General features: G+C 41.4%; 1 protein-coding gene across 2 annotated transcripts in view; it reads left to right on the top strand.

The window, feature by feature from the left end:
- The window catches only part of LOC106587046 (rho guanine nucleotide exchange factor 28), an 89,132-nt gene that overhangs the window by 21,918 nt on the left and 42,766 nt on the right, over window positions 1–24,448 (top strand). For both annotated transcript variants that reach the window (XM_014174918.3, XM_082969334.1), the window contains exons 2-6: window positions 13,124–13,251; window positions 13,441–13,718; window positions 16,036–16,231; window positions 16,479–16,590; window positions 20,559–20,601. In XM_014174918.3, the coding sequence (XP_014030393.3) occupies window positions 13,124–13,251; window positions 13,441–13,718; window positions 16,036–16,231; window positions 16,479–16,590; window positions 20,559–20,601 (757 nt within the window). The remainder of the gene's footprint in view (window positions 1–13,123; window positions 13,252–13,440; window positions 13,719–16,035; window positions 16,232–16,478; window positions 16,591–20,558; window positions 20,602–24,448) is intronic.

The following is a 24,448-nucleotide window of genomic DNA, read 5'->3' as shown; positions in this document are numbered from 1 at the left end:
AACCGCCATTAAAAAAAGCCAGACTACGGTTTGCAACTGCACATGCGGACAAAGATTGTACTTTTTGGAGAAATGTCCTCTGGTCTGATGAAACAAAAATAGAACAGTTTGGCCATAATGACCATCGTTATGTTTGGAGGAAAAAGGGTTAGGCTTGCAAGCCGAAGAACAACATCCCAACCATGAAGCACAGGGGTGGCAGCATCAAATTGTGGGAGTGCTTTGCTGCAGGAGGGACTGGTGCACTTCACAAAATAGATGGCATCATGAGGCAGGAACATTATGTGGATATGTTGAAGCAACATCTCAAGACGTCAGTTAGGAAGTTAAAGCTTGTTCGCAAATGGTTCTTCCAAAAGGACATTGACCCCAAGCATACTTACACAGTTGTGTCAAAATTGCTTAAGGATAACAAAGTCAAGGTATTGGAGTGGCCATCACAAAGCCCTGATCTCAATCCTCTACATAATTTGTGGGCAGAACTGAACAAGTGTGTGCGAGCAAGGAGTCCTACAAACCTGACTCAGCTACACCAGCTCTGTCAGGAGGAATGGGCCAAAATTCAACCAACTTACTGTGGGAAGCTTGTGGAAGGCTACCCAAAACATTTGACCCAAGTTAAACAATTTAAAGGGAATGTTACCAAATACTAGTTGAGTGTATGTAAACTTCTGACCCCCTGGGAATGTGATGAAAGAAAGAAAAGCTGAAATAAATCTTTCTCTCCACTATTATTCTGACATTTCGCATTCTGAAAATGAAGTGGTGATCCTAACTGACCTAAGACAGGGAATTTGTACTCTGATTAAATGTCAGGAATTGTGAAAAACTGAGTTTAAATGTATTTGGCTAAGGTGTATGTAATCTTCCGACTTCAACTGTGTGTAAATATGCAAACGTTTGCATAAAATAACCCACCAACAGTAAGCCACCAATGTTGGAGGTGGCTTATGGTCGAGAAATGAACATTCAATTCTCTTGCAACAGATCTGTTGGACATTCCTGCAGTCAGCATTCCAATTGCACACGCCCTCAAAACTTGAGACATCAGTGGAATTGTGTTGTGTAACTTAACTGCCCATTTTAGAGTGGCCTTTTATTGTCCCCTTCACAAGGTGCACCTGTGTAATTATCATGCTGTTTAATCAGCTTCTTGATATGCCACACCTGTCAGGTGGATGGATTTTCTTGGCAAAGGAGAAATGCTTACTAACAGGGATGTAAACAAATTTGTGCACAACATTTCAGAGAAATAAGCTTTTCGTGCGTATGGAACATTTCCGGGATCTTTTATTTCAACTCATGAAACATGGGACCAACAGTTTAAATGCTGCCTTTCTGTTTTTTGTTCAGTGTAAATTAAACCTAGTACACACATCAAAACTTTTCACATTTTCAAATCAAAAGGCATTGCAAATAAAAACATGGATAGTCAAGTGCATCGCAAATTCAGTGCCACTGGACAGCAACATAATACACTAAAGCACTGATCATTGGGAAAGAGATCAGAATTACTACTAAGGCTTAATCCATTAATTAAACAATGAAATAGGTAGTCTAGCCAACCAAACTAAAACAATCAAAATGCTTAAATCAAAAGGCTTTATTTAACATTTTACCAGGTAAGTTGACTGAGAACACATTCTCATTTACAGCAATGACCTGGGTAATAGTTACAGGTGAGAGGAACGAGCCAATTGTAAGCTGGGGATGATTAGGTGCCTGTATGAGGGCGAGATTGGGAGTTCAGCCAGGACACTGGTGTTAACACCCCTACTCTTACGATAAGTGCCATGGGATCTTTAGTGCCCACAGATAGTCAGGACACCCATTTAACGTCCCATCCAAAATACAGCACCCTACACAGGGCAATGTCCCCAAACACCACCCTGGGATATTGTTTTTAGACCAGAGGAAAGGGTGCCTCCTACTAGACCTCCAACACCACTTCAAAACCAAACCTGCTTAGCTTCAGAAGCAAGCCAGCAGTGGGATGCAGGGTGCAATGCTGCTGGCTAAATGACATTAATAACACAGCCACATCCTGAGTGTCCGGTGTTGACACATTCAGAAATAAAAAGATGGTTTAGTATTTCGTTTAAAAGCTCCGACAAAGGCCAAGAGAACAATAACCACTTTTCAATGAGAAAACAGATATCCACTTTAAAGAATTAGTAAAAAAAAAAAATTGACTTATGTTTACAGAGATGTAGCTTACGATGCAATACTCGTGATAATTTTAAGAACAAAAACTACTTAGCCTACATTTGAACACCACCGCGGAAGTTTCGCTATTCGACCTCTTCCTTTTTGTCTCTCAACCACAGTGTTGTTAAGGTCAGTAGTTTCATTGTAGTTGTCAGGAGTTTTGTTCAGTAGTTGTGGTCAGTAGTTGTGTGGTTGTTGTCACTAGTTGTGTTTTGTGGTCAGTATTTGTGTGGTTGTGGTCAGTTGTTGTGGTCAGGAGTTGTTTTCCAAAGTTGTGGTCATTGGTTGTGGTCAGAAGCTATGGTCTGTAGTTGTGGTGTTGGGGTTAGTATTTGTGGTCAGTTGCTGTGGTTGTGGCCAGTAGTTTTGTGGTTGTGGTCAATAGTTTTGGTCAGTGATATTGGTCATTATTGTGGTCAGTAGTTTTGGTCAGTAGTTGTGTGGTGCAGTAGTTGTGTGGCTGTGGTCAGTAGTCGTGTGGTTGTGGTCAGTAGATGTGATGTTGTGGTCAGTTGTTTTGTGGTTTTGTAGTTATGGTCAGTAGTTGTGTGGTTACTGTAAGTAGAAGTGTGGTTGTGGTCAGTAGTTTTGGTCAATGATTTTGGTCAATGTTTGTGATCAGTAGTTTTGTTCAGTAGTGGTGTGGTAAGTAGTTGTGTGGTTATGGCCAGTAGTTGTGCGAACAGATTTGAGTAGCAGAGAAGTAGACAAAGACGTCATACCCTCTAACTTTTTGTGGTCAAAAGTTATGTTGTTTATAAAAAATTATTGAAGAAATGGCATTAAAGTGGAGGATGACAAAAATAAGTGGTTGTGGTTGTGGCCAGTAGTTGTGGTCATTAGTTTTGTTGTTGTGGTCAATAGTTGTATAGTTGTGGTCAGCAGTTGTAGTCAGGAGTTGTGTTCAGGAGTTGTGTGGTTTTGGTCAGTAGTTTGGGTAATTATTTGTGTGGTTGTGGTCTGTATTGTGGAGTTGTGGTCAGTAGTTGTGGTCAATAGTTATTGCCTGTCGTTCTGCTGTTGTTCTCAGTAGTTGTTTGGTCAGTAGTTGTGTGGTTGAGGCCAGTAATTGTGTTCAGTAGTTGAGGTCAGTAGTTGCGTGGTTGTGGTCAGTAGTTTGGGTAATTATTTATGTGGTTGTGGTCAGTATTGTGGAGTTGTGGTCAGTAGTTGTGGTCAATAATTGTGGTCAGTAGTTATTGTTTGTAGTTCTGCTGTTGTTCTCAGTAGTTTGGTCAGTAGTTGTGTTGTTGTGGTCAGTAGTTTGCGTGATTATTTGTGTGGTTGTGGTCAGAAGTTGTGGTCAGCAGTTATGGTCAGCATTTGTGTTCAGGAGATGTGGTCAGGAGTTATGGTCAGTAGTTGTGTGTATTGTCATCAGTAGTTTTGTGGTTATGGTCAGGGATTTTGTTTTTGGACAGTTGTTTGTCAGTATTTGTGTGGTTCAGTAGGTGCGGTCAGTAGTTGTGTGGTTGTGGTAAGTAGTTGTGCTTTTGTTTCCAGTAGTTATGGTCAGTAGTTTTGTTCAGGAGTTTTGTTCAGGAGTTTTGTTCAGTAGATGTGTGGTTCAGTAGATTTGTGGTCACAAGTTGTGTGTTTGTGGTCAGTAGTTGTGTGTTTGGTGTCAGTAGTTGTGGTCATGGATTTTGGACAATGTTTGTGGTCAGGAGTTTTGTTCTGTAGTTGTGGTCAGTAGCTATAGTCTGTTTGGTAGTTCAAATCAAAATCAAATGTATTTATATAGCCCTTCTTACATCAGCTGATATCTCAAAGTGCTGTACAGAAACCCAGCCTAAAACCCCAAACAGCAAGCAATGCAGGTGTAGAAGCATGGTGGCTAGGAAAAACTCCCTAGAAAGGCCAAAACCTAGGAAGAAACCTAGAGAGAAACCAGGTTATGAGGGGTGGCCAGTCCTCTTCTGGCTGTGCCGGGTGGAGATTATAACAGAACATGGCCAAGATGTTCAAATGTTCATAAATGACCATCATGGTCAAATAATAATAATCACAGTAGTTGTCGAGGGTGCAACAGGTCAGCACCTCAGGAGTAAATGTCAGTTGGCTTTCATAGCCGATAATTGAGAGTATCTCTACCGCTCCTGCTGTCTCTAGAGAGTTGAAAACAGCAGGTCTGGGACAGGTAGCACGTCCGGTGAACAGGTCAGGGTTCCATAGCCGCAGACAGAACAGTTGAAACTGGAGCAGCAGCACTGCCAGGTGGACTGAGGACAGCAAGGAGTCATCATGCCAGGTAGTCCTGAGGCATGGTCCTAGGGCTCAGGCCCCCAGAGAGAGAGAGAAAGAAAGAGAAAGAAAGAAAGAAAGAAAGAAAGAAAGAAAGAAAGAAAGAAAGAAAGAAAGAAAGAAAGAAAGAGAGAAAGAGAGAAAGAAGAATTAGAGAGAGCATACTTAATTTCACACAGGACACTGGAGAAATACTCCAGATATAACAGACTGACCCTAGCCCCCGACACATAAACTACTGCAGCATTAATACTGGAGGCTGAGACAGGAGGGGTCAGGAGACACTGTGGCCCCATCCGATGATACCCCCGGACAGGGTCAAACAGGCAGGATATAACCCGAAGCCGACATCTTTCTAGCTGATTTACACGCTGAAGCTATGTTGCGCTTGGTGACCTCTGACTGTTTCATCCTAACATGGTTGGTGCCGACGTGGATAACAATATCCCTATACTCTCTACATTCACCAGTTTTAGCCAGCACCATCTTCAGATTAGTCTTAATTGAGGACAGACGTTCCGCTAGCAGAACCCCGTTCCACCAGCGGGACCCCTCGCCAACAGCCAATGGAATAGCAGGGCGCGAAATACAAAACAATAAAAATCTCAGAATTCAAATTTCTCAAACAATCAACTATTTTACACCATTTTAAAGATAAACTTCTCGTTAATCCAACCACATTGTCCGATTTCAAAAAGGCTTTACGGCGAAAGCGTAACATTAGATTATGTTAGGACATCACCTTGACAAGAAAAACCACACAGCCATTTTCCAAGCAAGGAGAGGCATCACAAAAACCAGAAATACAGCTAAAATTAATCACTAACCTTTGACGATCTTCATCAGATGACACTCCCAGGACTCAATGTTACATAATACATGTATGTTTTGTTCGATAAAGTTCATATTTATATCCAAAAACCCCATTTTACATTGGCGCGTGATGTTCAGAAAATGTATTGCCTCCCAAAACTCCCGGTGAATGAGCTCATCAATTTACAAAAATACTCATCATAAACGTTGATAAAATTTACAACAGTTATTGAAAGAATTATAGATACACTTCTCCTTAATGCAACCGCTGTGTCAGATTTCAAAATAGCTTTACGGCGAAAGTACATTGTTCAATATTCTGAGTACAGAGCTCAGCCATCAAAGTATTTTTGTAAATTGATGTGCTCATTCACCGGAAGTTTTGGGAGGCAATACATTTTCTGAACATCAGCCACCATCATGCTTGAAACAAACATACTGACTCAAATCTCAAGCCACTTTAATAATTAAATATTGGATGTAATAAATGTATCACTAGTCACTTTAAACAATGCCGCTTTATATAATGTTTACATACCCTACATTACTCATCTCGTATGTATATACTGTACTCTATACCATCTACTGCATTTTGCCTATGCCGTTCGGCCATCGCTCATCCATATATATATATGTACATATTCTTTTTCATTCCTTTACACTTGTGTGTAAAAGGTAGTTGTGAAATTGTTAGAGTACTTGTTAGATATTACTGCATGGTTGGAACTAGAAGCACAAGCATTTTGCTACGCTCGCATTAGCATCTGCTAACCATGTGTATGTGACCAATAAAATTTGATTTGATTTGAAATATGAAGAATGGTATGATGTGTTTGCCCTGTTTCCCTGTCCTGCTAAGCATTCAAAATGTAACGAGAACTTTGGGTGTCAAGGAAAATGTATGGAGTAAAAAGTACAATATTTTCTTAAGGAATGTAGTGAAGTGAAAATAAAAGTAGTCCAAAATATAAATAGTAAAGTACAGATACCCCCAAAAATGACTTAATTAGTGTCATGAATCCCACCGAAGGTGGCTCCCCTGCCTGCTCGGGCGGCGCTCGGCGGTCGTCGTCACCGGCCTACTAGCCGCCGCTGATCCCTTTTTCCTTTTCGTTTGGTATGTCTTATTGTTTGCACCTGTTCCTCATTTGGTTTTCTTGATTTATGGTTATTTAAGCCTGTTTAGCCCGCCCAGGTTTGTGCGGGATTATTTTGCGTCAGAGTGTGTTTTTTGTTATTGGATGTGCTGGCGATCGACAAGTGTTATTTTATATGCATGCTGTGTACCTGTTGTTCTGGGCACTTTGCATTTTTCACGCCGGTTGTGTTGGCGTCGACCGTTTTGTGTTTTATGGAATAAACACAAATTTCCTTACCTCTGCTCTCTGCGCCTGACTCCTCCCACCACTCCTAGCAGTTACTGACAATTAGTACTTTAAAGTATTTTTACTTAAGTGCTTTACACCACACCACTGACTAATAGGTGCCCTTTGCGTGTCATTGAAATACCTCCCTGTTCTTTGTGGTTGAATCTGTTTGAAATTCACTGCTCGACTGAGGGACATTACAGATGTATGTGTGGGGTGCAGAGATGAGGTCGTCATAAAAACTAAAACACATTTTTATTTTTATCCTACATTTAGTGTATATTTGTACTGCAAGAAATGCTTATTTCTGCAGGAGTTAATATTAAGGCTATGCGAAAGGTTATAGACCTACAGTCAGTGTCCATATTTCAATTTTCATTTGACCCTTCTGAACAGTAAGCTACAGTTCCCTTGACGTGACATAGGCCTGTTTGAAGTCTTGTGACTGTTGAATTTGTATAGCAATTCGACAGTCACAATCATCTCACATAACATAGCCAGCACCGCTATCATCCTCTTTTAACACTTCACCAAATCTTTCCCAAACATTACTTTTCTGGCTGTACCTTCTTTGTATTTTCAACACTCCATTTCACAGCTTTTCTCTTATTGAATTAAACTCTGACATTGTCCTTTTTGCCTCTGTGGATGACGTTAACTTTTTCTTCCCATTCCCAAAATCACTTGGCAATTGTCATGTGGGCTATTTGGCTTGTGTACAGTTAGGCCCTAAAGTTTAGGCTTACACACTAATGCCAGATAGCCTAAAATAATGAAAGAAAAAACAAAATGTAGCCTAAAGATATAAATTGCATAAGAATTATACATTTAGAGATTTTTTAAGGTATTGTTTTCTCTGTATTCAAACCGACTACCACCCACCCACATAATATTTCATGACCCAAAACCCGCCTGCCCAGCAGATTTAACTGCGGGACTGTGGGTTATGAGTCAACCCATGCATCACTACCCTATATGGAACCAACCCTATATGGAACCAGTTCAGTGAATAAGAACTCCTGGGGTTATGGTCAAAGAACCCTACAACATGTGTTCTATATAGAATATATAGAACCATTAGGGGTGCTATATATGAAGCAAGCAATAGAACCCTTTTTGGTTCTATGCATAACCTTTTTTTCGAAGAGTGTGGTTGTGGTCAAATGTCTAAACTGCAGTTGTTGCGTGTAGAAATTGAACGAAGTGCGATGAGAAGTTACCGGTTGAAATATGAAGCAAGTGAACGGATACAGCTTATCTCTATCTAATCAGAGCAGCAGGATCAATTTACAGCCTGCACTTCTCCTTACAGACAGGCAAACTAGCGGTTGAGTTATTTTGAGCATGTGGCATGATCCTGAGAAGGAGGACAAAGCTAGTGAGCATTATAAATATTCTCTGTATCATTCCAAGGACGTTGATTTTTGGTCCGGTCCGGATCAAATCGGAATCAAGCATAGACAATCTAAATCAAGCATAGACATCTATGTTCGGTTCAGATTTATTCTGGTCCGGACCAAATCTGAACAAATTGCAGACATCTTTGTTTCACAAGTTTGAACAGCACAACACAGTACAGTACAGTAGAGCACAGCATAGTACAGTACACAGTACAGTAAAGAAAAGTATAATATAATACAGTAGAGAACAGTAGAGCGGTAAAGTAAAGAAAGGTCAAGTATAGTGTACTGTATTGTACCCTACTTTACTCTAATGGACTCTCCTCTACTGAACTAAACTGTACTGGACCTTATTGTACTCTACTGAATTAAAATATACTGTACCATACTGTACTCTACTGAATAAAACTTGACTGTCCTATGCCGTACTGTACTGTACTCTATTTTGCTCTAATGTACTAAACTGTGCCGTACTGTAATGTGATGTTCAAACTGTTTAAACATAGCCTGGACATCTAGGATTAATTCAGATTTGGATCTGGTCCACAACGACGAAATGTATACTTGTTTGGGAGCTGAGCTCATTGGAATAATTCCCAACATGCTTTGCTTTGTTTGTTTTTACATTTTGGTCATTCAGTAGATGCTCTTGAGGCTATCTACATTTTAAGGTTGTACATTTTCTTCTTCTTCATTGGCTTATTGCTCCCAACTCATAGAATCCCCACCCAGTTGACTCCTCTAAAATGGCAATGTCCATGCTAAAACGTGTTATATCCATGATGAGTCCTCTATCTTCATGACAACAGGCACAACTCCGAAATGCCATGTGAATCAACTTATAACCATGCATTCGTAACATTTTTATTGACCAAATTCTACACTTATTGACCTCCATTCAAAAAATATTATTATTTATTTTTGTGGACAGACTTTGGGCTGCGTAAAACCTTTCGCTTCGCCTCTTCCTCTGTGTTATGCTTGAATTTGACCCAAAACCAACGAGGAAGTCTGCCGCAGTGTTGAGAGCGGTTGTATGAAACCAATCCGTATATCAAGCAAAGCTCTTAAGTGTGCCAGCCCGTTCTTAATTGACACTGATCAAAAATATAAACGCAATATGTAAAGCGTTGGTCCCATTTTTCATGAGCTGAAATTAAAGATCCCAGAAATTCTGCATAAGCACAAAAAGCTGATTTCTCTCAAATGTTGTGCACAAATTTGTTTACATCCCTGTTAGTGAGCATTTCACCTTTGCCAAGATAAACCATCCACTTGACAGGTGTGGCATATCAAGAAGCTGATTAAACAGCATGATCTTTACACAGGTGCACCTTGTGCTGGGGACAAAAAAAGGCCACACTAAAATGTGCACAGATGTGTCAAGTTTTGGGGGAGTGTGCACTTGGCATGCTGACTGCAAGAATGTCCACCAGAGCTGTTGTCAGAGAATTTAATGTGAATTACCATAAGCATCCTCCTCCTTTTTTTTAGAGAATTTGGCAGTGCGTCCAACCGGCCTCACAACCGCAGACCACATATGCAACAATTTTACCTGTTTCATATAAGCAAATCAGTCAGTTGAAATTAATTCATTAGTCCATAATCTTTGGATTTCACATGGGAATATAGATATGCATCTGTTGGTCACAGATACCACAGATAAAAAAAGGTAGGGGGGTGGATCAGAAAAGAAGCATCTATTGTGACTACATTTGCCTCATGCAGTGCGACACATCTCCTTCGCATAGAGTTGATCAGGCTGTTGATTCAGGATATCGTCACGGTATCTCTGTGCATTCAATTTTCCAACGATAAAATGCAATTGTGTTCATTGTCCATAGCTTATGCCTGCCTGCCTGCCTGCCTGCCTGCCTGCCTGCCTGCCTGCCTGCCTGCCTGCCCATACCATAACGCTACCGCCACCATGGGGCACTGTTCACAATGTTGACGTCAGCTGTCACGACTTCTTCCGAAGTCGATGCCCCTCCTTGTTCGAGTGGTGCTCGGCGGTCGACGTCACCGGTCTTCTAGCCATCACTGATCCATTTTTCATTATCCATTGGTTTTGTCTTGTTTTCACACACACCTGGTTCCAATCCCATTCATTACCTGTTGTGTATTTAACCCTCTGTTTCCCCTCATGTCCTTGTCTGAGATTGTTTGTATGTTATTTTGTGTCGTGTATTTTGTGAGCTACGGGTATTGTTGCCCATGTTATTTTATGTACATTTTTGTTTTGGAGTTCGTTGTTTGTTTATTATTTTATTCAAACAACTCCAGTAATACCAAGTTGGTTTCTCCTGCGCCTGACTTCCTTGCCACCTACACACACAGCGATGACATCAGCAAACTGTGTATATTTCTCTTCAGTGTATATTCAGTTCGACTTGCCATTAGTTTGGCATCTGAACTGTGTGTAACACTGTCAATTATGTGTTTTGGCTAGCCACTGTACAGTTAGGTTACTGTTATAAGCAGCACTTCATTGAAATCATAAAACTGCTCCCTGTGGTGAACGTTTTCACTTTATGTTTGCGCGCGCCTTGGATGAACGTTAATTGCACCAGTAGGCTATAAATTGCATGTTGGCCATTTGGGTGGAACCTGAGGTATCTATCTTTCCCACATCTGGTAGATTTAGTGTCCCAGTCAAAAGTTTGGGGACACCTATTCATTCAAGGGGTTTTCTTTATTTTTACTATTTTCTACATTGTAGAATAATAGTGAAGACATCAAAACTAATGAAATAACACATATGGAATCATGTAGTAACCAAAAAAGGGTTCAACAAATCAAAATATATTTTAGATTCTTCAAAGTAGCCACCCTTTGCCTTGATGACAGCTTTGCGCACACTTGGGATTCTCAACCAGCTCCTCCGCCGGGAATGCTTTTCCAGTCTTGAAGGAGTTCCCACATATGCTGAGCACTTGTTGGCTACTTTTCCTTCACTGTGCGGTCCAACTCATCCCAAACCATCTCAATTGGGTTGAGGTTGGGTGATTGTTGAGCCCATGTCATCTGATCCAGCACTCCATCAGTCTCCTTCTTGGTCAAATAGCCCTTACACAACCTGGAGGTGTGTTGGGTCATTGTCCTGTTGCAAATTAAATAATAGTTCCACTAAGCTCAAACCAGATGAGATGGTGTATCGCTGCAGGATTCTGTGGTAGCCATGCTTGTTAAGTGTGCCTTGAATTCTAAATAAATTCAGCAAGCACACCCACACCATCATACTTCCTCCTCCATGTTTCTCGGTGGGAACCACACTTGCAGAGATCATCCGTTCATCTACTCTGTATCTCACAAAGACACAGCAGTTGGAACCAGAAATCTCAAATTTGGACTCATCAGACCAAAGTACAGATTTCCACCGGTCTAATGTCCATTGCTCGTGTTTTTTGGCCCAAGTTCTTCTTATTGGTGTCCATTAGTCTGCAGCAACTCGACCATGAAGGCCTGATTCACGCAGTCTCCTCTGTACAGTTGATGTTGAGATGTGTTTGTTCCTTGAACTCTGTGAAGCATTCATTTGTTCTGAAATGTATGAGACTGGTAACTCTAATGAACTTATCCTCTACAGCAGAGGTAATTCTGGGTCTTCCTTTCCTGTGGCGGTCCTCATGAGAGCCAGTTCCAGCATTTACATTATTTTTTTAAACTTATTTTAATTTAACTAGGCAAGTCAGTTAAGAACAAATTCTTATTTACAATGACAGCCTAGGAACAGTGGGTTAACTGCCTTGTTCAGGGGCAGAACGACAGATTTTTACCTTGTCAGCTTGGGGTTTCAATCTAGGAACCTTTCGGTACTGGCCTTCATGTCTGCACTTGAAGAACTTTTCCGCAATGACTGATCTTCATGTCCTAAAGTAATGATGGACTGTAGTTGATCTTTGCTTATTTTAGCTGTTCTTACCATAATATGGACTAGGGCTATATTCTGTATACCACCCCTACCTTGTCAAAACACAACTGATTGGCTCAAACGCATTAGGAAGGAACGAAATTCGACAAATTTGCTTTTAACAAGGCACACCTGTTAATTTAAATGCATTCCAGGGGACTACCTCATGAAGCTGATTGAGAGAATGCCAAGAGTGTGCAAAGCTGTCATCAAGGCAAAGGGTGGCTACTTTGAAGAATCTCAAATATAAAATATATTTTGATTTGTTTAACACTTTCTTGGTTACGACATGATTCCATATGTGTTATTTCATAGTTGTGATGTCTTCACTGTTATTCTACGATGTAGAAAATAATAATACAAAAAAGAAAAACCCTTGAATGAGTCGGGTGTGTCCAAACTTTTGACTGGTGGAGTATTTTCAGGATGTTGAAAATTTGTCATTTACAGACATTGAAAATACATATTTTGGGGCATTTTTTGCTGTACTGTGCTGTCCAAACTTGTGAAACCGGACCCAATCTGAACCAATCATAGATATCTACTGTGTTTGGGCTAAATAAAGGCCGTTCTGGACCAAAAATCTATGTCAGTTGACGTTGAAATCAAGGCCGGTCTGGACCGCACCAAAATAAAAGACCAAATTAAGACAGAGGACTAAAAAGTTGTGAATTGAAAGGGAACCAGTGACCCTGTTGTGCGAAACCTTCTGAGCCATTAAGATCAATATCATGTTGGTCGGAGGCCATAGATGTGAGGAGAGGCCACCTACATTATTGAGGTACAGCCCTAGTCTGCGTTGGAGTCATGCAGAAACACTGGATGTCAGCCTCCTGTTCCCAAACAAAGACAAGCTACCGTGCAGGATGTATGATGTCACATCCTGTGTTTGTGAGACATGACAAGGCATTTCTTTGGAAAACACATGGAAAAACAGGACTTTCACATATTGAGAGGAACATACTGTTGTTACATACTGTACTAATGTACTAAACTGACCGTAACTGATGCCTTAAGTTTTTATATTTGTTTTTTATATTGTCAGTGTTGTGTTTGTCCTCTTTGAAGTACCCTGTCAGCCCGGAATGAATTGCCCCCTGGGATTAATGAAGTTGTATTGTACTAGTAGGAAAGGTAACTAATAACGTAATATAAAATGTTCCCTCTCTCTCGGTGTGTAGAGAAGAGCCAGTCAATGACGAGGGCCCAGGCTCTGTCCTCTACTCTGGCTGCTGCCTCCAGACTCTCAGCCATGATCCACCAACCAGGGAAGGACCAGGTGTATGCCAAAGCCATGCTGGTGGACCAGGTGAGTTGTCGTAACCAGGTTTTAACCAGGTAGATTCTGGTGGACCAGGTGATCTGTCATAACGAGGTTACAACCAGGTAGATGCTGGTGGACCAGGTGAGCTGTCATAACCAGGTTATAACCAGCCATAACCAGGAATTGGACTGCTTTTGTCCCAGACACTGACCTCTCACCTGTGCCCCTGCTCAGGTGGATGACCTGGATATAAAGTACCGTTCTCCAGTGGAGGAGGAGGTGAGCTCTGTGCCACAGAGGAACAGCCCTGCCTGGGACTCCTTCTTTGGAAGTCTCCCTGGCTCCACGGCTCCTCACAGGGACCAGGCCTTCCCCCTTCCTTCCTCTCCCTTGGCCTACCCCTTTCCTTTCTCTGGTGGTGGTCATAGGGGGAGGATCCAGCCGTCCATCTCCCTCTCCTCTGGGCTCAGTCACAGAGGAACCAGTCGGCCTGAGAAGACCTGTGCACTGAGGTAAGTACCACACCCAAACACCCGCGCTCTGCTCTACCATGCTTGGTAAGTTATAGTTAAGTAAGGTCAAAAGCTGACCAAAAATATTTCTGGGGGTTTCATAATATGTTATTGTTGCATACTTACTGGGGTCTCAAAGATCTCCATGTTAATGTATTTTACAATGTAATTTCTCTAAAGGTGTCAAATCAAAACTTAAACTAACTTAAATGTAAAATAAACTTTTTGGTCCATTACTGTATCCAGTACAGTAGCTGTAACAGCAGTAGGGGTGAAAGTCACAGGAAGTCACAATGAACCATTCTCTTTGGTCAAGATGCTGGAGTGAGCAGATACTGAACAGTGCGATCATTCTGTACCCAAGGACTTATGGTTTCAGCTTCTTTTACGAAAGACAAAAGAATGAATATTCATCAAAGTCTAGTGGAAACGAAATGTACTAAAATGAAATAGGAAAGTGGAACTTGTCTGTCGGCAATGCATTAAAGACCCTAATTGGTTAAAGAAAATTGTGAGAAATAAAAAAGTATACCAGTTTCATTTAAAGACCAAAAAATTGACAGCTGTGTCATATAGATTGGAAAATAGTTGGGAAGAGATTTTCGATGTACCGATTCAATGGCACATGGTTTATGAACTGATACGCAAAATGACTCCGGATTCAAAAATGAATATACAAAATTCTTGCAAGCAATAGCATGTTAGATACAGTTGAAGTCGGAAGTTTACATACACCTTAGACAAATATATTTAAGCTCAGTTTTTCACAATTCCTGACATTCAATCCAAGTAAAAATTCCATGTCTTAGGTCAGTTAGGATCACAACTTTATTTTAAGAATGTGAAATGTCAGAATAATAGTGTAGAGAGTGATTTATTTCAGCTTTTTTTCCTTTTATCACATTCCCAGTCAGTCAGAAGTTTACATACACTCAATTAGTATTTGGTAGCATTGCCTTTAAATTGTTTAATTTGGGTCAAACGTTTCGGGTAGCCTTCCACAAGCTTCCCACAATAAGTTGTATGAATTTTGGCACATTCCTCCTGACAGAGCTGGTGTAATTGAGTCAGGATTGTATGCCTCCTTGCTCGCACAACCTTTTTCAGTTCTGCCAACAAATGTTCTATATGTTTGAGGTCAGGGCTTTGTGATGGCCACTCCAATACCTTGACTTTGTTGTCCTGAAGCCATTTTGCCACAACTTTGGAAGTATGCTTGGGGTCGTTGTCCATTTGGAAGACCCATTTTTGACCAAGCTTTAACTTCCTGACTGATGTCTTGAGATGTTGCTTCAAAATATCCACATCATTTTCCCCCCTCATGATGCCATCTATTTTGTGAAGTGCACCAGTCTCTCCTGCAGCAAAGGACCCCCACAACATGATGCTGCCACCCCGTGCTTCATGGTTGGGATGGTGTTTTTCGGCTTGCAAGCCTCCCCCTTTTTCTTCTAAACATAACGATGGTCATTATGGCCAAACAGTTACATTTTTGTTTCATCAGACCAGAGGACATTTCTCCAAATAGCACGATCTTTGTCCCCATGTGCAGTTTCAAACTGTAGTCTGGTTTTTTTATGGCGGTTTTGGAGCAGTGGCTTCTTCCTTGCTGAGCGGCCTTTCAGGTTATGTTGATATATGACTCGTTTTACTGTGAATATAGATATTTCTTTTACCTCTTTCCTACAGCATCTTCACAAGGTCCTTTGCTGTTGTTCTGGGATTGATTTGCACTTTTCGCACCAAAGTACGTTCATCTCTAGGAGACAGAACACATCTCCTTCCTGAGCGGTATGACGGCTGCGTGGTCCCATGGTGTTTATACTTGCATACTATTGTTTGTACAGATGAACGTGCTACCTTCAGGCATTTTGTAAATTGCTCACAAGGATGAACCAGACTTGTGGAGGTCTACAATTTTTTTCGGAGGTCTTGGCTGATTTCTTTTCCCATGTTGTCACGCAAGAGGCATTGAGTTTGAAGGTAGGCCTTGAAATACATCCACAGATACACCTCCAATTGACTCAAATTATGTCAATTAGCCTAACAGGAGCTTCTAAAGCCATGACATAATTTTCTGGAATTTTCCAAGCTGTTTAAAGGCACAGTCAACTTAGTGTATGTAAACTTCTTACCCACTGGAATTGTGATACAGTGAATTATAAGTGAAATAATCTGTCTGTAAACAATTGTTGGAAAAATTACACAAATTGCACAAAGTTGATGTTCTAACCGACTTGCCAAAACTATAGTTTATATTTATATTTATATATTTATATTTATATTCTCTCTTTCTTTCTTTCTCTCTCTCTCTCAGTTCCAGTCTGGAACCAGTAGAGTGTGACAGTTGGGAGGAGGACACCCTGTGCCAGTCTCCCCCCTCCCTCCCCAACTTCTCATTTCCCTGGCAACGCTCTGACCTGCAAACTAGCTCTGGGGACGAGAGGGACTCCTTTGACAACTTGTTGGACTTCAACCGTACACACTCTAACAGTTCACACACACCTTCCAAGGTACTTCACACACATACACCCCTACTGCACGTACACACCCGCCAAGGTACTTCACAGACATACACTCAGACTGGACACCCTCACCTGCCATGTTTCCACATAGACAGACGTGTGATTGTATTGTCCTGTTATAGTTATCCCCACATTTGGTTACTGGCTAAATGTGACTGAAAGCATCACTTATTTTCTCTCATTTTAATGATACTCCCTTCCCTAATACTCCATGGTTCTTGTGTGTTTCCCTCAGGATCAGTCAGACCCACAGCTTCGTCTGCGCTCTTACTCCTACTCCTCCCCCAAGGCCCAGCTTTCACGCCCCCTGTTCACCAGAGATGCAGCGATCTCCGACCTGACAGATGGTCAGTCACCTTAAACCCCTGACCCCTGACTTCTCTCTCCCCAGGGCCATCCGCCATGTGTCAGACAGAAGCCTGTTTAGGATAGCTTTGCAGCTGGGTTCTCTCTGTAGCTCTTCAGGACCTGGGGTCAACACAGTGAAGTGTGTGTGTGTGTGTGTGTGTGTGTGTGTGTGTGTGTGTGTGTGTGTGTGTGTGTGTGTGTGTGTGTGTGTGTGTGTGTGTGTGTGTGTGTGTGTGTGTGTGTGTGTGTGTGTGTGTGTGTGTGTGTGTGTGTGTAAATCCTACTCAGTTAGCCATCGTGTGTCATTATTCTGTGTAGGTGGTGCATTCAGCAGCAGTGGCTGCTCCCTTCTTCAGGCTCTCTCTCTCTCTCTAAACTCTCTCCTCAACCCAGTTAGTAAGTACAGTCTTTAACAGCCCCTTTAGAAACACCGGTCCCCCGAGTTCTGCTATATGAATCTATGGTTGCGCTTGCTGATGTATGGGGCTGACCATATCGTCACTATTGTTGCAGTGATGTAGCCTGACTTCTACATTCAGCAGTCTTAACTACATCATTATCATATCAAGACAAACTGGCTGAAACAGGAACTAGACTGGTGCCCAGGCTATGGTGAGGGTGTAGCTATGGTTACAAAGTGCATGGTTCTGTCAAGGTCCTATTTGGAATATAAACCTCACATTAACTTGAGGCCAGTCTAATACAATGATAACAGGATATGAACATGGGCTTGTCCCAAATGATACCCTATTCCTATTTAGCATAGGGCACTGGTTTAAACTACTGCACTATATAGGGAATAGGTTGCCATTTGGGATGCAGTACATATGTTTTGTACCTTGAGGCTTGACAGTAATTCTCTTTGAGGGTTGGTTTGGTTTTGTTTCGTGGAAATGTTGTGGTTCTTTATGGGGAGATTGTTTTGTTTCTCTCATGGGGAAATGTTTTGGAATTGCTACTGTTTATCTATTGTTATCTTTTTCTCTTCCTGTTCTCTCTTTCTGTGATCTGTTCTTCCTCAGCAGCTCTTTCCTGTGTGTGTTTCTTCTCTCTCTGTAGAGGTCTGCTGGACCTGGGGCTTTATAAATGTTCTAGGTTACCTCCCAAATAGCACCCTGTTTCCAATATAGTGCACTACTATTGACCAGAGCCGTAGGGGCCAAGGTCAATAGTAGTGCATAACACACTCAACTGCCAAGGTTTAACATAGACAGATGTGTGATTGTATTGTAGCCCTAATGTTGACCTTTTTCTTCACAGATGACATACTCAAACTGTCAATGTTTGCGTCAATCTAAGTAACAAAATAAAAAAATCCCCATCAAAATCCATCACTTTATTAAGCTATAGATATTTATTTTTGCATGGGCTGGTCTAAATCCACTGCATCCGCCTATGTCGGCCTTCCGCATCTGCGGTGGAAGGTGGCCAAGCTACAGCGGTGTTTCAGAACATAAGACATCCCGAATATCACAAAAACGTCTGTCAACGCTTTAAAAAGATGAGATTCTCACAAACACGATCGTGTTCTCTGTTTTTCTCTACGACCCCCACAAGTGTCACTGGACTCGTCTGACGGTAACCAGCTACCGGTTAATAAAAAATTATGGAAGTATGGAGGTACAGTCGGAAGTTCACATACAAGTCGGAAGTTCACATACACTTAGGTTAATGTCATTAAAACTCCCTTTTCAACCACTCCAAAGATTTCTTGTTAACAAACTATAGTTTTGGCAAGTCGGTTAGGACATCTACTTTGTGAATGACACAAGTAATTTTTCCAACAATTGTTTACAGACATATTATTTCACTTATAATTCACTGTATCACAATTCCAGTGGGTCAGAAGTTTACATACACTAAGTTGACTGTGCCTTTAAACAGCTTGGAAAATTCCAGAAAATTATGTCATGGCTTTAGAAGCGTCTGATGGGCTAATTGACATCATTTGAGTCAAATGGAGGTGTGGATGTACTTCAAGGCCTACATTCAAACTCAGTGCCTCTTTGCTTGACATCATGGGAAAATCAAAAGAAATCAGCCAAGACCTCAGAAAAAAATTGTAGTCCTCCACAAGTCTGGTTCGTCCTTGGGAGCAATTTCCAAACGCCTGAAGGTAGCACGTTCATCTGTACAAACAATAGTACGCAAGTATAAACACCATGGGACAACGCATCTGTCATACCACTCAGGAAGGAGACTCGTTCTGTCTCCTAGAGATGAATGTACTTAGGTGCAAAAAAGTGCAAATCAATCCCAGAACAACAGCAAAGGACCTTGTGAAGATGCTGGAGGAAACAGGTACAAGAATATCTATATCCACAGTAAAACGAGTCCTATATCGACATAACTTGAAAGGCCGCTCAGCAAGGAAGAAGCCACTGCTCCAAAACCGCCATAAAAAAGCCAGACTACAGTTTGAAACTGCACATGGGGACAAAGATTGTGCTTTTTGGAGAAATGTCCTCTGGTCTGATGAATCAAAAATAGAACTGTTTGGCCATAATGACCATTGATATGTTTGGAGGAAAAAGGGGGAGGATTGCAAGCCGAAGAACATCATCCCAACCGTGAAGCACAGGGGTGGCAGCATCATGTTGTGGGGGTGCTTTGCTGCAGGAGGGACTTGTGCACTTCACAAAATAGATGGCATCATGAAGGGGGAAAATGATGTGGATATATTGAAGCAACATCTCATTACATCAGTCAGGAAATTAAAGCTTGGTCGCAAATGGGTCTTCCAAATGGACAACGACCCCAAACATACTTCCAAAGTTCTGGCAAAATGGCTTAAGGACAACAAAGTCAAGGTGTTGGAGTGGCCATCACAAAGCCCTAACCTCAGTCCCATATAAAATTTGTTGGCAGAACTGAAAAAGTGTGTGCGAGCAAGGAGGCCTACAAACCTGACTCAGTTACACTAGCTCTGTCAGGAGGAATGGGCCAAAATTCACCCAACTTATTGTGGGAAGCTTGTGCAAGGCTACCCGAAACGTTTGACCCAAGTTAAACAATTTAAAGGCAATGCTACCAAATACTAATTGAGTGTATGTAAACTTCTGACCGACTGGGAATGTGATGAAAGAATAAAAGCTGAAATAAACCATTCTCTCTACTATTATTCTGACATTTCACATTCTTAAAATAAAATGGAGATCTTAACTGACCTAAAACAGGGAATTTTTACTTGGATTTAATGTCAGGGATTGTGAGAAACTGAGTTTAATTGTATTTGGCTAAGGTGTATGTAAACTTCCGACTTCAACTGTAGGTTTGTGGCAACAAAAAAAGGGGTTAAATATGTGTCCAAAACACAAATATTTCCTGAGCTTCTTATATCCCCTAGATGTAGGACATACACTTCAAAACCTTATTCCTTATGATTTATTTTTTGACTGTCTGTTTTGCCATTTATGAATGTGAACTTAAATACATTTCTATGGGATGTAGTAGTAAAGGCCAAATTCAATATTTTATCCCAATTTTTTTTTTAGACCTACTGGGGTCCTAAAATTCTAAATCAAATAGCTAATTGATCCATGGTGTGACCATCTTTAAACAATTAGATATGTTAGCTTTGTAGAACCCCCCCAATTTAAAATAAGTATTCCATCTGTGAGTATGTCATCTGTGAAGAAAAAAGGTATACTGTATATGATGAATGTGATGCAATATTATCCCAAAAACATTAACATTTACTATACATTTGCAATCTTAGCAAATCTGACCTAGGTTTAATTGATCATTGTTTTTATTCCAAATGGCACCATATTCCCTATGTAGTGCACTACTTTTGACCAGAGTATTATCTGCCCTGGTCAAAAGTAGTGCACTATATAGGAAATAGGGTTCCATTTGGGACATAGATATTAACTCTGCTTCTGGTGTTTATTAGTTCATGGGGACTCCTGGTGAGTCTTACTTTCCTTGTTACTCACATCACTGTCATTCCTTGTTACCCTTCCAGAGCATAGAGACTTCAACTTGACTGAGACACCCAGAGAGAAGAGGTATGGACAATCTTTCATTCTACTGTATTTATTTTAGTCTTTGCAATGCCCCACCTCTCTAGTGTGTGTATGCATCGGTGCGTGCATGTGTGTGTGCGCATTTGTGCGTGTGTGTGTGTGTGTGTGTGTGTGTGTGTGTGTGTGTAACACGGTCTTAGTTGCCTCTCTAGTTTAGTCCTGTGGTCAGGGTCTGGCTGGGCAGGATGTGACATACTCCCTGTTACACGGCCCACGGGTCAGAATAAGCTCTGATTACAACCTCAAAATAACCCCAAATACAACACACACACAGACACCACAAACAGGGCTTTCCTAAACATCTGAACTCAGACACAACTTTTTGAATGCTGTAGTTATGGAAGTGATACTAATACAATAACAACATGCATCATCATTTGAAACAGATATAGTTGTTGATTTACTTGTAATTATTTACTTGTCCATAACGTTTTATGGCGTTATCAGATTTCATTTTTTTAAAGAGTCTTTTCCATGTATGTTCTTTTTTTCTCATTCATGATGACTCATACTTACATCTCAGCTCATCTCACTAACGTCTCATAAATATGAGGTCTCATTCCTTAATATATTGCCATCGCTAAAGAAACATTAATGCATTGCTAACAGTAGAGAGAGCATATGAGATGATGGTATAGCTAGTTAAACTACATACATTATCTCAGTTAACACACAGACAGTCTTACCCCGTCTCTACAACATCGACATTCTAAATGGTATTCCTTTTTAACACAGATGGATGATGTCCATATTATTGTCAATATGCAAGTCTTGCTAAGTGGATAGGTCTCTACAGAAGGTGTAAACGGTTCAGCCAAATGGTTACTTGCATAGTAGCAATATCAGAAATGGATAGTGTCAATATAAATACAATAATATGTAGTATGTACAAGAACAATAAAAATATCAGTAATAGACAAGGGAGTTACATACATAAAATCAGGGGTAAAGTGGCTGAGCATCAGGATAAAAAAGAAATAGTAGCAGCAACGTATGGCGTGTGTGTTAGGAGAGAGTAATTTGAATAGAGGCAATGCAGATAGTGCTGATGACTGGTCCCTCCGAACCACGTGTGAACAAGGGAATCTATATTAACAGAGCCTATTAATGTCCTGCCCTTGACTTTGGTTTAGGGCATGTGATATCCATAGCTTTTTCGTCGCAAAACTCCTAATCTCAGCTCGTTACCTGTATAAAAGACACCTGGGAGCCAGAAATCTTTCTGATTGAGAGGGGGTCAAATACTTATTTCCCTCATTGAAATGCAAATCATTTTATAACATTTTTGACATGCGTTTTTCTGGATTTTTTTGTTTTTCTGTCGCTCACTGTTCAAATAAACCTACCATTAAAATTATAGACTGATCATTTCTTTGTCAGTGGGCAAACGTACAAAATCAGCAGGGGATCAAATACTTTTTCCCCTCACTGTATGTAAGAATGCTGTTCATCGATTACAGCTCAGCATTTAACACCATAGTACCCTCCAAACTCGTCATTAAGCTCGAGACCCTGGGTCTCGACCCTGCCCTGTGCAACTGGGTCCTGGACTTCCTGACGGGCCGCCCCCAGGTGGTGAGGGTAGGGAACAACATCTCCACCCCGCTGATCCTAAACACTGGGTCCCCACAAGGGTGCGTTCTCAGCCCTCTTCTGTACTCCCTGTTCACCCACGACTGCGTGGCCATGCACGCATCCAACTCAATCATCAAGTTTGCAGACGACACTACAGTGGTAGGCTTGATTACCAACAACGACGAGACGGCCTACAGGAAGGAGGTGAGGGCCCTCGGAGTGTGGTGCCAGGAAAATAACCTCGCACTCAATGTCAACAAAACAAAAGAGATGATTGTGAACTTCAGGAAACAGCAGAGGGAGCAGCCCCCTATCTACATTGATGGGACAGTAGTGGAGAGGGTGGAGAGTTTTAAGTTCCTTGGTGTACACATCACGGACAAACTGAAATGGTCCACCCACACAGACAGCGTGGTGAAAAAGGCGCAGCAGCGCCTCTTCAACCTCAGAAGGCTGAAGAAATTCGGCTTGTCACCAAAAACACTCACAAACTTTTACAGATGCACAATCGAGAGCATCCTGTCGGGCTGTATCACCGCCTGGTACGGCAGCTGCTCCGCCCATAACCGGATGGCTCTCCAGAGGGTAGTGAGGTCTGCACAACGCATCACCGTGTGCAAACTACCTGCCCTCCAGGACACCTACACCACCCGATGTCACAGGAAGGCCAAAAAGATCATCAAGGACAACAATCACCAAAGCCACTGCCTGTTCACCCCGCTATCATCCAGAAGGCGAGGTCAGTACAGGTGCATCAAAGCGGGGACCGAGAGACTGAAAAACAGCTTCTATCTCAAGGCCATCAGACTGTTAAACAGCCATCACTAACATTGAGTGGCTGCTGCCAACATACTGACTCAACTCAAGCCACTTTAATAATGGGAAAATTGATGTAATCAATTTATCACTTGCCACTTTATATTATTTATATTAGATAATGTTTACATAACCTACATTATTCATCTCATATGTATATACTGTACGCCATACCATCTACTGCATCTTGCCATCTTGATGTAATTAGATGTATCACTAGCCACTTTAAACAATGCCACTTTATATAATGTTTTCATAACCTACATTACTCATCTCATATGTATATACTGTACTCTATACCATCTACTGCATCTAGCCATCCTGATGTAATGTATCACTAGCCACCTTAAACAATGCTGCTTTATGTTTTCATACCCTACAATACTCATCTCATATGTATATACTGTACTCCATACCATCTATTACATCTTGCCTATGCCGTTCGGCCATCACTCATTTATATATTTTTATGTACATATTCGTATTCATTCCTTTACACTTGTGTGTACAGGGTAGTTGTTGTGGAATTGGTAGATTACTTGTTAGATATTACTGCATGGTCGGAACTAGAAGCACAAGCATTTCGCTACACTTGCATTAACACCTGCTAACCATGTGTATGTGACAAATAAATTTGATTTGATTTGACTTAGGATGCACGCACACCACCCACCGTTTCCGAGTATATTACTCACTAATGTTCAGTCTTTGGATAACAAAGTAAATGAGCTGAGAGCAAGGATTTTTTTCCAGAGAGACATCGGGGCATGTAATATACTTCGTTTCACGGAAACATGGCTCTCTCAGGATACTCTGTCAGAGTTGGTAAAGCCAGCAGGATTCTCAGTACATCGCTCAAACAGGAATAAATATCTATCCAGGAAGCAGAAGGGCAGAGGGGTGTGTTTCATGATTAGCAACTCATGGTGTAATTCTAGGAACATACAGGAACTCAAGTCCTTTTGTTCACCCGACCTCGAATGCCTCACAATCAAATGCCGAACATATTATTTCCCAAGAGAATTCTCCACTGTCATTGCCACGGCCATTTACATCCCCCTCAAGCCGATACCACGACGGCCCTCAAAGAACTTCACTGGACTTTATGCAAACTGGAAACCACATATCCTGAGGCTGCATTTATTGTAGCTGGGGATTTTAACAAAGCAAATTTGAGGACTAGGCTGCCGAAGTCTATCAATATATCGACTGTACTACTCGCGCTGCTAAGACTCTCGACCATTGCTTTTCAAACTTCCGGAATGCTTACAAGGCCCTCCCCCGCCCTCCTTTTGGCAAATCTGACCACGACTCCATCTTGCTCCTCCCTTCCTATAGGCAGAAACTCAAACAGGAAGTACCCGTGCTAAGAACTATTCAAAGCTGGTCTGACCAATCGGAATCCATGCTTCAGGATTGTTTTGATCATGTGCACTGG

Source organism: Salmo salar, chromosome 26 (assembly GCF_965601325.2).
Source record: "Salmo salar chromosome 26, fSalSal1, whole genome shotgun sequence".
NCBI classification, from domain to species: domain Eukaryota; kingdom Metazoa; phylum Chordata; class Actinopteri; order Salmoniformes; family Salmonidae; genus Salmo; species Salmo salar.
This window is presented reverse-complemented; position numbering and strand designations above follow the sequence as displayed.